Source organism: Manis javanica, chromosome 1 (assembly GCF_040802235.1).
Source record: "Manis javanica isolate MJ-LG chromosome 1, MJ_LKY, whole genome shotgun sequence".
NCBI classification, from domain to species: Eukaryota; Metazoa; Chordata; class Mammalia; order Pholidota; family Manidae; genus Manis; species Manis javanica.
Window position 1 is genome coordinate 159,260,068 of NC_133156.1, and position 13,258 is coordinate 159,273,325.

Sequence of the window (13,258 nt, forward strand, 5' to 3'; positions counted from 1 at the left end):
GGACACAAAGTTTGCCAATTTTGTTCATTTCTTGGGTCAAAGGAGAAAATAAATGGAAACTTTTTGTAAAATGCAGAAGTCTATACAAATGTTATCATTTTTTGGACCAATAAAGGGTTAATAATAATAAGGCATTTTAACCCATTTTAGAAGCAAGCAAACATATGGAGTACAGTCAAGGCTACAAATGGGGGTCTGGGCTCATTGGTCACCTAATGGCCTCCAAATTCCCAGGCAGAGGGTGCCTGCACCCTACATCAGACCTGGAGTATACAGGTAAGACCAGAGACAGCTGGTGAAGAAACAGATTCTAATGAGAATACTCAATACCAGGTTTGACAATTTTACTGGAAAACAAATATAGTCCATTGATCAAAGATACATGCTACACATGAATCTGGTGTTTTACTATATAAAAATATTTGGTATCTGCTCCAGAATTACACAAACAAGTTAAAAAATAAACCTTCATTATTAACCAGTAAAAATATAATTTATCAATAATGTCATTGAAAAAATTGGCTCAATACCTTTTCTTTTACTACAAATAAAACAGAGACAGGAAAAGGAAAATATAAATTCTGCTAAGCCAGTTTTAACAACTGGAAATGAAACACTTTGTGGCATTTGCAAACTTGCCTTAAACACTGAAGCTGACAAAAAAATTACCATCAAATAATGCAGTAAAATCTAATTAATGGGGAAAGTTGAAAGGAAGAGCTTGAAAGAGGTTTTGGAGAAAACAATAAAACAGAGGAAGTTCCCAGGGAGCTAGGAGTGCAGCTCCTTCCTCCAGAAGGCTCCCTTGGGAATGGGAGTGACAATGGGACATTGCACTTTCCTGTTAGGACTCCTTTTCCACCCAGGCATATCCCTTGGTTCTTGTCCCTCCCTGAATTCCAGGTTCAGTGCCACTGGTAATTCTTGGCTGTTTTCCCCAACTTCTTTACTTTCTTGTCAATTTGTTGCTAATTCTAAATTTCAGAATTGGCTTTCTGGCACTACACAGGCAAGTGTATTTTATTGATAACAGACTGAAAATGATCAGCAACATTCTATGTTTAAAGCATCCAAAAGGCCTTTTTGAGGCAGGACAGCCACCTACCTCCACCCTGCAGACTTTGCTACAGGCTGTGCACGCTGCTTAATGAACACAAGGTACTAACATAGCAGCTTCAGGACAGTGCTATCATTCAAGGTTGTCAGATCAGATCCGAGAGAAAGCAGGTGGACAGAAAACAGTCAAAGTATTAACTCTGTTTCTGTCTTGCTCTGACTACTTTTGGGGGAAAAAAAGTATACAAATGAATGTTGTGTCCACCTATATTAAATAATACAATTTAAGAAACAGAAGTCCCGTCCACATTCATATGACTTAAAACCATGCACGTGTCCTTCAAAAAGTGCATGTTTTCCAGGGATTCTCTAATTATCCCAGGGACTACGATCAGGTTTTCAAACATGTGTCTCTAACCAAAACCCAATTTGCTTTCATTCTTAATTTACTGAAAAATTTACCTTTGGAAAAAGTATATGAGATATATGAAAGTAGAAGAGTTTTTCATAAAAGCTAAACATAATTTTTGTAAATTCTAGCACTCAAAAATTCTTAATTTGGTTTCTTAAGTAAAAGCATTCCTGGACTCAGCCACCACCCTTCCTAAAAAAAAAAAAAAAAAAAAAAAGAACAACTACCATTTCTTCTCACTAAAGTGCTGGGGTGTGGTGAGGGTGATATTTACTGACCTGAAATCAAGTATTTTGAACACTGCACTAGAAGGCAGAAATGGAAAAGCCAGCAATAGGAAACAGACCTATCCTTAGGTCCGAGAGTACTAAAGTGTAATTTTTTAAAACAGGTCTCTTACTCTCCCTATAAAATTAAGATGATTGCAAAAATGAAATAAAATAATCTTTGGACATTTTTAAACATAAAGCCCTACACAAATCTATGTCCTGTGTGAAAATTACTTGAGCAGGTAGCGCAGACAAAGTGAGACACCCCACAGTCTCTCCCTCAGACAGCAGGACTCCCAGCTGGAGAGAAGACAGCCTTCGCAAAGCCATCCCCAACAGAAGAAGCATTGCCCAACCAAGAGGGCAGAGGCAGGTGTCCTAGGGCAGATGCTTAGAGAAATCCCTTGGAGAAACGTAGTCGGAATAAATTGTGAATTTCAGTAAAAATAAGGAGAAAGCGTTCTGGTCAGAGGAGACAGGAAGAAGAGGCAGAAATAGAGAATCATGCGACAGGTGTGAAGATACAGGGGTGGAGAATGGAGAAATCACACAGCAGGATGGGGAGAGGATGGCCATGTGGACAGATGGGGGTGGTGGTGGTACGGGTTGGCGGGAGAGCTTGGGCTTCAGCTCCTAAACCAGAAGGAGCCCGAGGAGGTGCTGCAGCCAGAGCAGAGAGCAGTGTTTTATGAAGGGCAGTTAACCTGTGCACCCTGTGGGGGACCGAGAGAAAAGAGGAATGACTGGGCAGTAGTCCTTCCAGAGAAGTGATGAGCCAAGCGCAATGCAGAGAGGAAGCACAGAGTGGCAGTGCCAAGGGGCAAATGAGGAGATGGATCAGTTCTCTACTACTCTTCCTTTGGGAATTCTCTCTCTCTCCCGTGGAAAGCTAAGGCTATTTCAAAACTCTGGCATGCTGAAGAATTCCTTCTTTCATTGACATGCAGTTTTAAAGGGCTATGACATGAAAATTCAATCTTTGGTAACTAATTGCTGGCTGTCGACATACATGGAAAACACAAGGCAGGTGGGAAGTTCTCCAAGAATGCACGTCTCACTTCATCTGCAGTGCTACCGAAGAGAGCAGCTCAAGTGCCAGCGAGCCTGCAGTCCCCAGACAAGGCCACAACCCCCTCGGACTGTGGACACCTTCACAAAACCATCTGCAGATGGCGAACATTTCCTGCATGTTCACTCCTCCCATTTGCTGCCTCTTCTCAGCAGTTCCAGCATTCAGATAGGCTTTCTGTGATCTTTTAAAGGACTTCCCAAGCCCTCTGCTCTGAATTGCCTTGGCCTGCTGTTGTCACCATGTCCTGCTCCCTTAACAATCCGATTCCAGGTGACCTCGGGGACAAGGGACTATACAGGTGCATCTTGACTGCACAAGTCAGTGGAAGCACGACGCAGCCCACGAAGCCACTGGACAGGAGTCAACCATGGACTCTTGGCCACAATTCTTTCTCCCTGCTACCCGAGAGGCATGTGTACTTCCCTTTGCACTTTCTCCTTAGAGTCTGGCCTTGTGGTGGGGCACAGTAACTGGGGCCCAGGGGAAGGTAGCTGCTGGACCGGCATGTGGTACCTGACATTCTTCCAGAACCTTGTCTTTGCAGACTGGGATCCCTCTCTAAAGTCCCCTGACCAGCGTATGGCTCCATGTTTCTGCTTAATGAATTTAATGGATTCTGGCATTTTCTCATAGTCCTGGATTTTCTCTAACTCAAGCAGGACAATTTTAATTCCATCCTGAATGAGAGCATTGTACATTGCTATTTGCTCTTCGGATGAACTCCCCAGCCAGCTGAATCCTGATGTTTCTCGGACCAAAATGATAATCAGTCTTCTGCTTTTCTTTACGTTTTCACTAGTGACCTCGACAATGTCTGAAAAACATGAAAACACAGCATAGTAAGGAAAATTTCCATTATAATCATCCTCTCCAGAAGCAAAGCCCACAAGGTTCTCAGCACCTAATCCCTCATGCAATTTTTTTCTTATATTAAGATTAAAGGAGTTTTCCATTTTATAGACCAGCTCAAAAACTGACCCATGGAAGTCGAGTATTTCATTTGGGACTCAGAATACTTACAGTAAAAACTTAAAAACCCTGTTAAACCATTTGCTTTCTATCACTCCTGTTTTATTGTATCAGTTGTAAAGTAACTACTGGATCTAACTAGTTGTTAAGCTTTCCAAAACTAAATTAAACTTGGTTAATTGTTGCTCCAACAAAATATGAGAAAAGTAAATACATGCACTGAGTAAATTTGAAAATCATCATCGTGCACCATTGAAGAGATCCTTAAAATTGTCAAATATGTATACCTATGCTAGCCTTTTAGAAAAATGAAACCCAGCTTCAATGATTACATTTATTTTACAACAGGACTTTTACTTTTTTCCATTACACGCATACCTTCCCCAACGTAGTCATCCCTCCCGTAAATGAACAGCTTATATCCACACTGTTTTTCCAAGACCTCAGGCAAGACTTTAAACACAAAAATATCTGAATTAGAGGTGGCTCCTTCCCCATGGGTCTTTGGATACAGTATGTATGCGTCATAGGTCTTTCCATCCGAAGCTAAAGGGGAAAATGTAATATAATATATTTAGATACAAAAGGAAAAATAAGAGATTTGGTAAAGTCAGTATCACAAACATGCATTTCAGAATGAATTACTAATTCATCTTGTACAATGGTAAAATTGAAGCAGAAATACCCAAAGCATAATACCTTTGTGAAGTAATTGATTATCTCTTACAAGTTGCTATTTATAGTGTTTTACTATGAAGTTGTTCTCATATTAATTGATAGCCTCACATTCAGGATCCTTTGACTCTCAGTGTGGGAACTATCCTTATCTCCCTGTTCTCATCTTCCTGCCCAGATGTCTCAACCCTGGATTCTATCCACTTGGCCTTTTATACATTGTAGTAGTAGTAGTGTTTTGCAAGGTTGAAACAAAAGGAAATGAACTTCCCTGATGTATAAAAATTGAGTTATTTCTTTGATTTGAAGGCAGATCATGGGGTGATCTGCATCCTACCCAGCATGGAGCAGATCCTCATCAACAGCTTCAGAATAACTGGATTTATAAACAGATGCTCTAAGTGCATGTTTATCCCACCATTATGGACACTAATGCAGTGACTTGGGAGGCAATGCCATTTGGTTTATTCCAATATTATGAAACTCTGGTTATTTATAAGAATAACTACTATCCATATATATGCCACATTTCATTTTAAAATTTAAGTAATAACCCTCTCAATTTTCTACTATATTTCTTAACTGTCCCCTCTCTGCAACCAGAAATATTGCATAAGACACAAAATTGTACCTTTTCTTGGGATAAAATCATGGCAAGAATCCCTGAACCAAAGTACTATGTCAACCTTGAAGATTTTATAGATGAAAACACAGCATGTAATTATCACTGTTAGCATCACAAATATGCCGATTACATGCTTCTGGAAGTCAGGGACTATGGCACAAAAAAAAGAAAAAATATATTAGGACCAAAAGAGTTAAACTACTGAGCATAGCAAATTAAACATTATCATCCCAGGGAAACCGTATCTGGGACTGACCTGCAATCCCAGATCCTAGACCATATTAACCCACTCATTAACACCACTTAATAATGGATACGAATGGACAAAGCAATCTAGAACAGATATTATATAAAACTAAGGTACACTGTATTAAATCTCCACCTACATAATATGCTATACAAAAACATAGGAAAAACACCAAAGGACATAGAGCAGAGCACTCCACCATAAAACAAGTCCAAGTCCTTCAAAGGCCTACAAAAGTGCTGACAGGTGGGGCCAGCTGAGGGCTGGTGGAAAGGAGAGAAGGGATTAGGGGTGTCATACAGAGGTTCACACCTCCACATTCTCTTCATGCTCTAATTATTCATCCAATGGTTGCAAAGGAGGAGGGGCCGAGGAGAAAGGTGAGGGGGAGAAGAAGGGGAGGCGGCTGGAGAAGAAAAAAGAAGAAAGCACCCTCTAAATATCAGGGGCCATGCAGGCACCCAGAAAAAGAGAATCTAAAACCTCTACTTTTCACTCTTCCAATTTAGGTCTCGGATCCATCTGATTTGGAAATGAAGTAGAAATTAAGATGTACCATTTTCCAGACCAATATCCAACTGTCCCAACTGATAGTTCATATTTACAGTCTTAATTACTACAGTTCCATAAAAGACCATCATATCTATAGATCTATTTCTTTTTATTCAAGACCATCTTGATTATTCTTTACCATTTACATTTCCGTATGACTTTTAAAATAAATCTGTCCACAACAACACACTACGCAAACAAACACACATGCACGCCTGCACAATACGAGCATATAACAAGGGCCCTGACCTCGGCTGTTCGGGCACAGGGCTGGCTTAAAAGCAGACAGCAGGACAGAAAGCTTCCTCGAAAAAGAAATCATTCAGTTGACAAGTGAAAGAAGAATAGAAATTACCCCATTTAGGAGGAATCCAAGAGTATTTTGGGCAGAAGAAATAGCAGTGCAGACCTCAAGGTAATGGAATCTCATAACAGTCGCATTTCAAAATTGCATTTCAAATAAATAGTTTCGTTGTTTACCTGGCCGTTTCAATTGGACATATGCTGCACTTTTACCATATGTATTCCTAGCTAAACAAGTAAATGGATGTAGATAAAATCTACTTTCCACTGCTGAAATATTAAGCACTGTGAGTATATTCCTTCTTTTGGTTAAAGGACTTTCCGTTCTGTTCAAAAGAGAGTAAACAAAGTTGTTTAAGTACACTGCATCAACCACAAATTAGACACACGTATACATGGTCTGTCTCTTTACTTGCTGTATACACTGTGGCAGAAATAGTCACCAGCCCTAACCACAGGCCTAACAATCAGGTGGTTAGAGGCGCTGATCTGAGATTTTCTAGCCCTAGGACCATTTTCAGTAAAAGACTCAGTACAGAGATCAAATTAAAATTACTAGATCCCAAGAAGAAAAATACGGCCATATGCATCCTAGTCTCCATGGGGCAGAGAGAATATATGAAACAAGAGGAGACTTGGGCAGATGACAAAGGATCATCTGCGGGTGATGGTGAGGAGTTGGCTTATCCCTACAGAGATAACAGGCAGCCGTTAGGGACTTGGGCAGTGGGGGGAGGCCTGGTTCTTGACACCATTTAGGAAGTCTTTTCTAAACTACTTAAAGACACAATGACATGAAGAGTAATTTAGAAAAGCTGCTTCACTGGAATGCTGCAACATATATAACTAAATTTAAGAAAAGCCTTCCAAGTGGTCCAGAATTTGCACCACAATGACATGTATTTTTGCCTTAAATGTCCAAGATCTCACAAATCCTGTTCAGCTTAGCAAAACTCAATATGGGCAGCAAAGGGTTAAGAACCAGTCAACAGCCAGTTAACCCTTGCTATCAGATTAAACCATTAAGGTTATAGATTTTGACATGGAATTTAATAGCAAAATTTCTGCCCTGCATGACTGGCTTATACACTCACGTATACTCTTCCGCCAGCACTGGATCATCTTCATCGATTGATGACCCATTCCACTTCCAGGAGACATAGGCAGTGGGATAGCCAGTGACATTGCAGATCAGTTGTAGCTGGGATCCTGCAAAGCAATGTATTTTAAACCATAACAGTAATTGATTTGTATCTGACCTGTGGATTAATAAATGGCTACTAAATAAAATTTTTAAGCTACAGGAACATACAAAGAAAAAGACAAATTGCCCTTAAACACACCACCCAGAGGTAACCACTACTAGTAACTTTATGTGTCTCATTCCTTATCTTCTCTGTATACATATACAATTTTTAAAATTACTGTCTAATGTTTGTAATTATTGTGCATTGGGAATTTCGGCTCATATGATTAGCCTTCCAAAAACAAGCTGTTTCATGGCTGCTTGGAATTCCATAATACAGATACATACTATGATTAACTTTTTTCCTGTTGCTAAATTTGCTTCTAATTTTCCATTATTATAATTTATATTCCAATGAGTGTTCCTATATATCACTATGTATATCCTATGGTACTACTTTGCATCAAAATCTGGAAGTAGAACTGAGTTAAATGAGGTACCCATTTTAAAAGCCAGCCCCCTCTCTCAGTGACACTATAGCATCATTTTCCCCTAACCCCTGAGATACCAAAAATTTTTGTTTAGTCGTTGCCAACTGAGAGAAGACAAAAAATTCCATTTATATTTTCATCTTCATTTCTTGAAATTATGGTCAATTGACATATTTTTCTTAAGTTTAGTATTCACTGGTCTTTCTTTTAAGAACTGCTTGCTATGCCTCGTGTTCATTCTCCTGTTAACCTTACTGATTATTCTGGGAGTTCTTTATTCAAAAGAGATATTAACTCTTTATCATACATGAAGACTATTCCAAACATCTTTCAGAGTGTGTTGCTTTCATTTTATTTTTGTTTATGGAAATTCCTTGGTGTAGAGATTTTTACTTCTTATATCAAATTTATAACTGTTTTCCTAATCAGTTTTTCATTATTTTATTTCTAAAAGCCCTCTCTACCACCAAATCAGGAAATTATCCATGTACATTCTCATTTAAGTATATAATGTTTTTACTGTTTCATGGTTTTAATGTTTTAGTCCTTTAACCTGCCTAAGCTATAATTAGGTGTGGTATGCGCAGTTGGGGGGGGGGAGGAAGCTTTAACTTAATGTTTTTATCCAAATAGCTGATTGATCATTCCACAACCACTTATTAAATAATAAATCTCTTCCTCCCTAATTTGAAATGCTATCTTTATCATAAAATCATATCTTACTTATTTGGGATTTTCTCAGTTGATCTGAATATGTTACTGATGCCAAAGGTACCACACTCTCAATTACTGCAGTTTCAGGGTAAATAATACCATTTAGAGTCCTTCTCAACAGTATCTTAATAATCTCATCATTTTAATCTCCTACGTGAATTTCAGAATCACTTGCCAATTTTTATTGGAATTCCATTAAACCTATAACTTACTTTTAGGAGTTGACATCTTTATAATTTCCAGTTTTTCATAGAGGGAAAGCATATATATTTCTATTGCACTTTTCCTTAAACTGGTGTTCCTCAAGACTGTTTTCACTGCAGCTCCCTTTGAGTCTTTTTAGACATTTTTATCCTAATTGCCTCCCTTGCCGTGAATTATTAATGCCATAGATATACAGTATATCTGCTGATTTAGTTTTCTTTACCCATTAAGAACCAATTTTCTATCCATTGGAGACATGATTACTACCCTCTGGGAATGTTATGTTTTGATCTCTCAAATGTTCTGCTATTTATATGCCAGGGTTTGCTTTTTCATTTGTTTATTCCTTTCTTATAAATTCCATATACTTTTTAAAAGATTTCACTAAGATATTCTGTAGATCTCTATGACACTTATTGTCATAAATACAATCTCTTCCCCATTATGCATTCTAGTTGGTTATCACTAAGCAAGTCTAATGATTCAGAATAATAATTTTGTACCTGGCCAATTCATAAAATGTTAATTCTGATTTTTTTCTCAGTAATTCTCTTTGGATTTATAGGTACATAATCATGTGATCTGAAAATAATAAATTTCTCCCTTACAGTAAGCACACCTTGGTTCTTTTACCTATGACTCCATTGGTGGGTACTTCCAGAACATTTAACTAATATTAGTTATGTGGGCACCTGTCTTGCTCTTCAGTGAGAAGGTCCAGGCCAGTAGAAGGGCTAATAACACTTAAATGTTTCACCATTAAGAATGTTGGTGACTACTGGTTTGAACTGATGCTATTTATCAAGTTAATGAAGTAAATATCCTTCAACTCTTACCTTTATAAGTCATTTTATTAGTAATTGTTAAGTCACTTTAACAGTAAAAGAGATCCTATTTACCACAATAAGTGTCATACAGATATCTACAGAATTACTAATCAAATGCCTGTTTAACAACCTTCAGGATACAACAGGGTGATGTGTGCATCTGAATGATGTGATATATTAAAGTAATTGTTTAATATGAAACTATTTTTAGATCTGGAGATCAATGCAACCTAGGTTTTAGTGGTCTGAAGTCCACATCTCTCGAGCATGCATTCCGCAGGGAGCCCGACCAACAGGGCAAAAAGTGGTTCTGGAGGTTGAGACAAGAAAATTGTAGGTATTGCAATGGTTTGTGGCCCTCCAGACTGCCAGTGTCTCAACAGATATAAGATATGTCTGTGACATTAAAATTCCAAGAAAGGGAAGAGGATTGGGGGGAAAAATGCTTTTTTAGGTTCTAAAGGAAAGCAATAATGGGAAGAAAAAATGGACTGTGAAACACTGCTGTAGATTCTATTGGCCTATATTTAATTTTGAGTTTCCACATCTTTTTCTTTATGTCACCTTTTGCCATGAATAACAACTTGGCCAAGTACAGAACTGATAGGTCACAAACTTTTACCTTCTAATCTTGCAATTGCTCATTGTCTTCACGTAGCTACTATTACACAAGAGGATTCTGGACGCCAGTCTGATTTTGATCCTCTGATATAAAAATCTGTCCTTATGTTTGGACCAGTGGTTTCCTAGAATGTTCAGTGATGGGAGAAATGCTCTATATTTCTGTTAATTTGGCATTCACTGGTCACATGTGGCTATTAAGCCTTTGAAATATAGCTAATGTAACTGAGGCACTAATTTTTAATTGAACTACATTAATTAACTGAATTTAACCACATGTGTCTTATGGCTACTGTATTGCATGGGGTAGGTCTGGATGCTTATGAGATTATGCCTTTATTCTTGAAACGAAAATGTTTCACTCACTTCTAGAATGACTATCATTTTGGCATGTTGTTACTCTTCAGCCTGAAAGATTAGTTCTGGTCATAAGAAATCCATCCCGCACAAGTCAGATAAATTACATTTCTCATTCTTAATCCTGTCGAAGTTGGCCTTTGGCTGGTGTTTGCATGGGTAATGTGTGTCCATAGGAAAATACAGGTGGGCAGACCCTCAAGGCAAGGAAGCCAAAGAACATGGGAATATATAACCTGTGTCCCTTTCCCTCTAAGTACAGGTAGAGCCAGTAAATGTCTTAGGTTATATGTAGTGAGGTTTATCTTAATCTTGAGTTTAGAATAATGATTTCAGCACATCCTGACTGGAGTGCACTTACCCACATCTACTTCTAATGTGCCATTAACTGGGCTCTCAATCACAGGCTTCATGGGTCTGTTTTCCTCTGAAAGAAAAGCATCCACAGGGCTTCTTAGTATCAGAATCTAAGCAACAGATCAGAATCTTGAGTGATATGACAAAATGGAGCAAAAGAGACTCCATGGCATCTGGCCAGACAGCCCCCCAAGTGCCCACAGCACACAGTGCAAGACGTGAAGGAATGGCTGACCCAGAGGCCGCAGCGAGACCACAACACCTGCTACAAAGCCTGGGCCCTGCTGAACCCACAGAATTTGGTGCTATAAACCCGCACACATCACCAGGGCCCCACCACTCCCAAGTGCCTCTCTTAAAAGAAATCAGGAAAAACAAGTTACTGTGGAAAGGTACTTCCCCGAACGGAGGATGATTAACCAGAAGGGCCCTCAATGCGAGATCTGCTTGTGTTAATAACCTGAGTAATGGCCCAAGAGTAGAATAGAATGCTAAGCAATTTAGCATAACTTACTAAAACTGACAGAAAAATATTAAGGAGCTCCAGAAATGAACCTGACGTTCATTTACTAGAAGTTTGGCTTCACGGGTTCATCTGTAACCAAGCCTGAGAAACTATGAGCTTGAACACCCAGTATTCTACCACAGTCCAATTAAAAAAAAAAAGAAAAGTAAGCTCCATCAGGGCAGAATATGGTCTCTTTTGTTCCTTGATGTATACCCAGAACTGTGCCTACCACAGAGTAGATGCTCAGTAAATATTTTTTAATCTGCCTTTGTCAGAAAACAAAACATGACCTCACCCCTGATTAAGTACATTATTTCTACACAGGGGATCAGAAAGGGCAATGGAGAATATTGCAAACACACTTGACCTATTTAAAACATCCCCTAGTGCCCTGTTTCCCTAAAATTCTGTCCACTGGCCTGGTTGCTGTATCTTAACATAGACAAACCAAAGTTGCACAATGATCAGAGAGAAGCAGCTAAACACTCAAGATGGTTGTGAAACAAGGGCTGTTGAAAATTACAACTTGCTGGTACATGTGGGACCTAGGTGACAAACTAATTTTGATTCAACAAAATTAATGTCTGAAAAAATAAGTTATTATAGTATTGAGAAAACTTAGCTATATGAAAGGCAATCACACTCTGGGTTTACCTGGGATAGCCCCCACCTATAACTACTGTCCCAGCCCTTTAACTTTGAAAGTCCTGGTTAAAGCAACTCCTCTTATGTTACTGAAAGCTCACAAAATCTGGTATTTACTGAAAAGGTGAGCATCCTGCCCATGCCCAGGTAATTTGTAGGAGTGCATTTTGTTGTAAAATAGGTTTTAATATGAAATATGGTTAATAGAGAATTGAAAGCCTCAGGAAAATTAACAATAATCATCATCATATACCTGTTTGTTTCTCATCTATTTTGCACCAGGCACATGCCCACAAGCTGAGCACACTTCCTCAACAACCTTCTTACAGAAGAGGAGACAGGCTTACAGAGGTTAAATAACTGGCTAACAGGAACTAACAAGACTGTAACTTATTCCAAAGCCATCGGTGTCCAGTCCATAGTGCTGGACCCTAGTGCTAGAATCCCCAGGTGAAGGCTTTCAGAACTTCCTCTTTCACCACTGGGAGGGAGCCCCTAGCTCTCTGGAAGAACCACCTTTACCCATGCTAAAGAACAAGCCTCCTAATTCAGTTGGAAAACATAACTCACGTTGCCTGTTTAATTAGCACTGCGTCTGAAGCAGGAATGCAAAACACTCATATAGTATTTAACAAGAAAATGAAACTAAAGCCACATGACCTGTGTTACATCATCAAGTTGCTCTTGGATTTAGTTCCCCCATAGGCAGTGAAGATAATAGTAGAATCCTGGTCTCTAGGCCTTCCTGGGTTCAGCCTTCTCGGATGGGAGCTATGACTCACCTAGAGTAAGAAGTTCTATAACCCGGGTAATATGATACTGCTTTCCCAAGTGTGTGTAGGATGCATGACAAGTATAGATCCCTTTATGCGCTGTGTTCACATTCGCCATGATGAGTTTATTTTTCTGTCCACTGAAGTTGATATTGTCAAGAAGAAGAGGTTTACAATCCTAGATAGCGGGAGAAAAAGGAAATATTGAAAACCAATGAAAAACTTTTCCCAGTCCACCAGCAAAAGCAACTGTGTTTTTTTCACATTGGCAAATGTTATGTGTATATATAAATACATACGCACACACACATATACATATATATATACAATACCCACATTCATATCTATTCACACATATATGAGTATATATGAACCTCTCTCTATATGAATATGTT

General features: G+C 38.8%; 1 protein-coding gene across 7 annotated transcripts in view; it reads right to left on the bottom strand.

Moving 5' to 3' along the window:
* Window positions 1-329: 329 nt before the first annotated feature.
* IL1R1 (interleukin 1 receptor type 1) overlaps window positions 330-13,258 on the bottom strand; it is a 126,732-nt gene continuing 113,803 nt past the window's right edge. For all 7 annotated transcript variants that reach the window (XM_073239185.1, XM_017672429.3, XM_017672430.3 and 4 more), the window contains 7 exons: window positions 12,873-13,041; window positions 10,942-11,007; window positions 7,275-7,389; window positions 6,358-6,506; window positions 5,085-5,228; window positions 4,157-4,324; window positions 330-3,623 (listed from right to left, as the gene is read on the bottom strand). In XM_073239185.1, coding sequence (XP_073095286.1) covers window positions 3,208-3,623; window positions 4,157-4,324; window positions 5,085-5,228; window positions 6,358-6,506; window positions 7,275-7,389; window positions 10,942-11,007; window positions 12,873-13,041 — 1,227 coding nt within the window. In that variant the 3' untranslated portion in view covers window positions 330-3,207. The remainder of the gene's footprint in view (window positions 3,624-4,156; window positions 4,325-5,084; window positions 5,229-6,357; window positions 6,507-7,274; window positions 7,390-10,941; window positions 11,008-12,872; window positions 13,042-13,258) is intronic.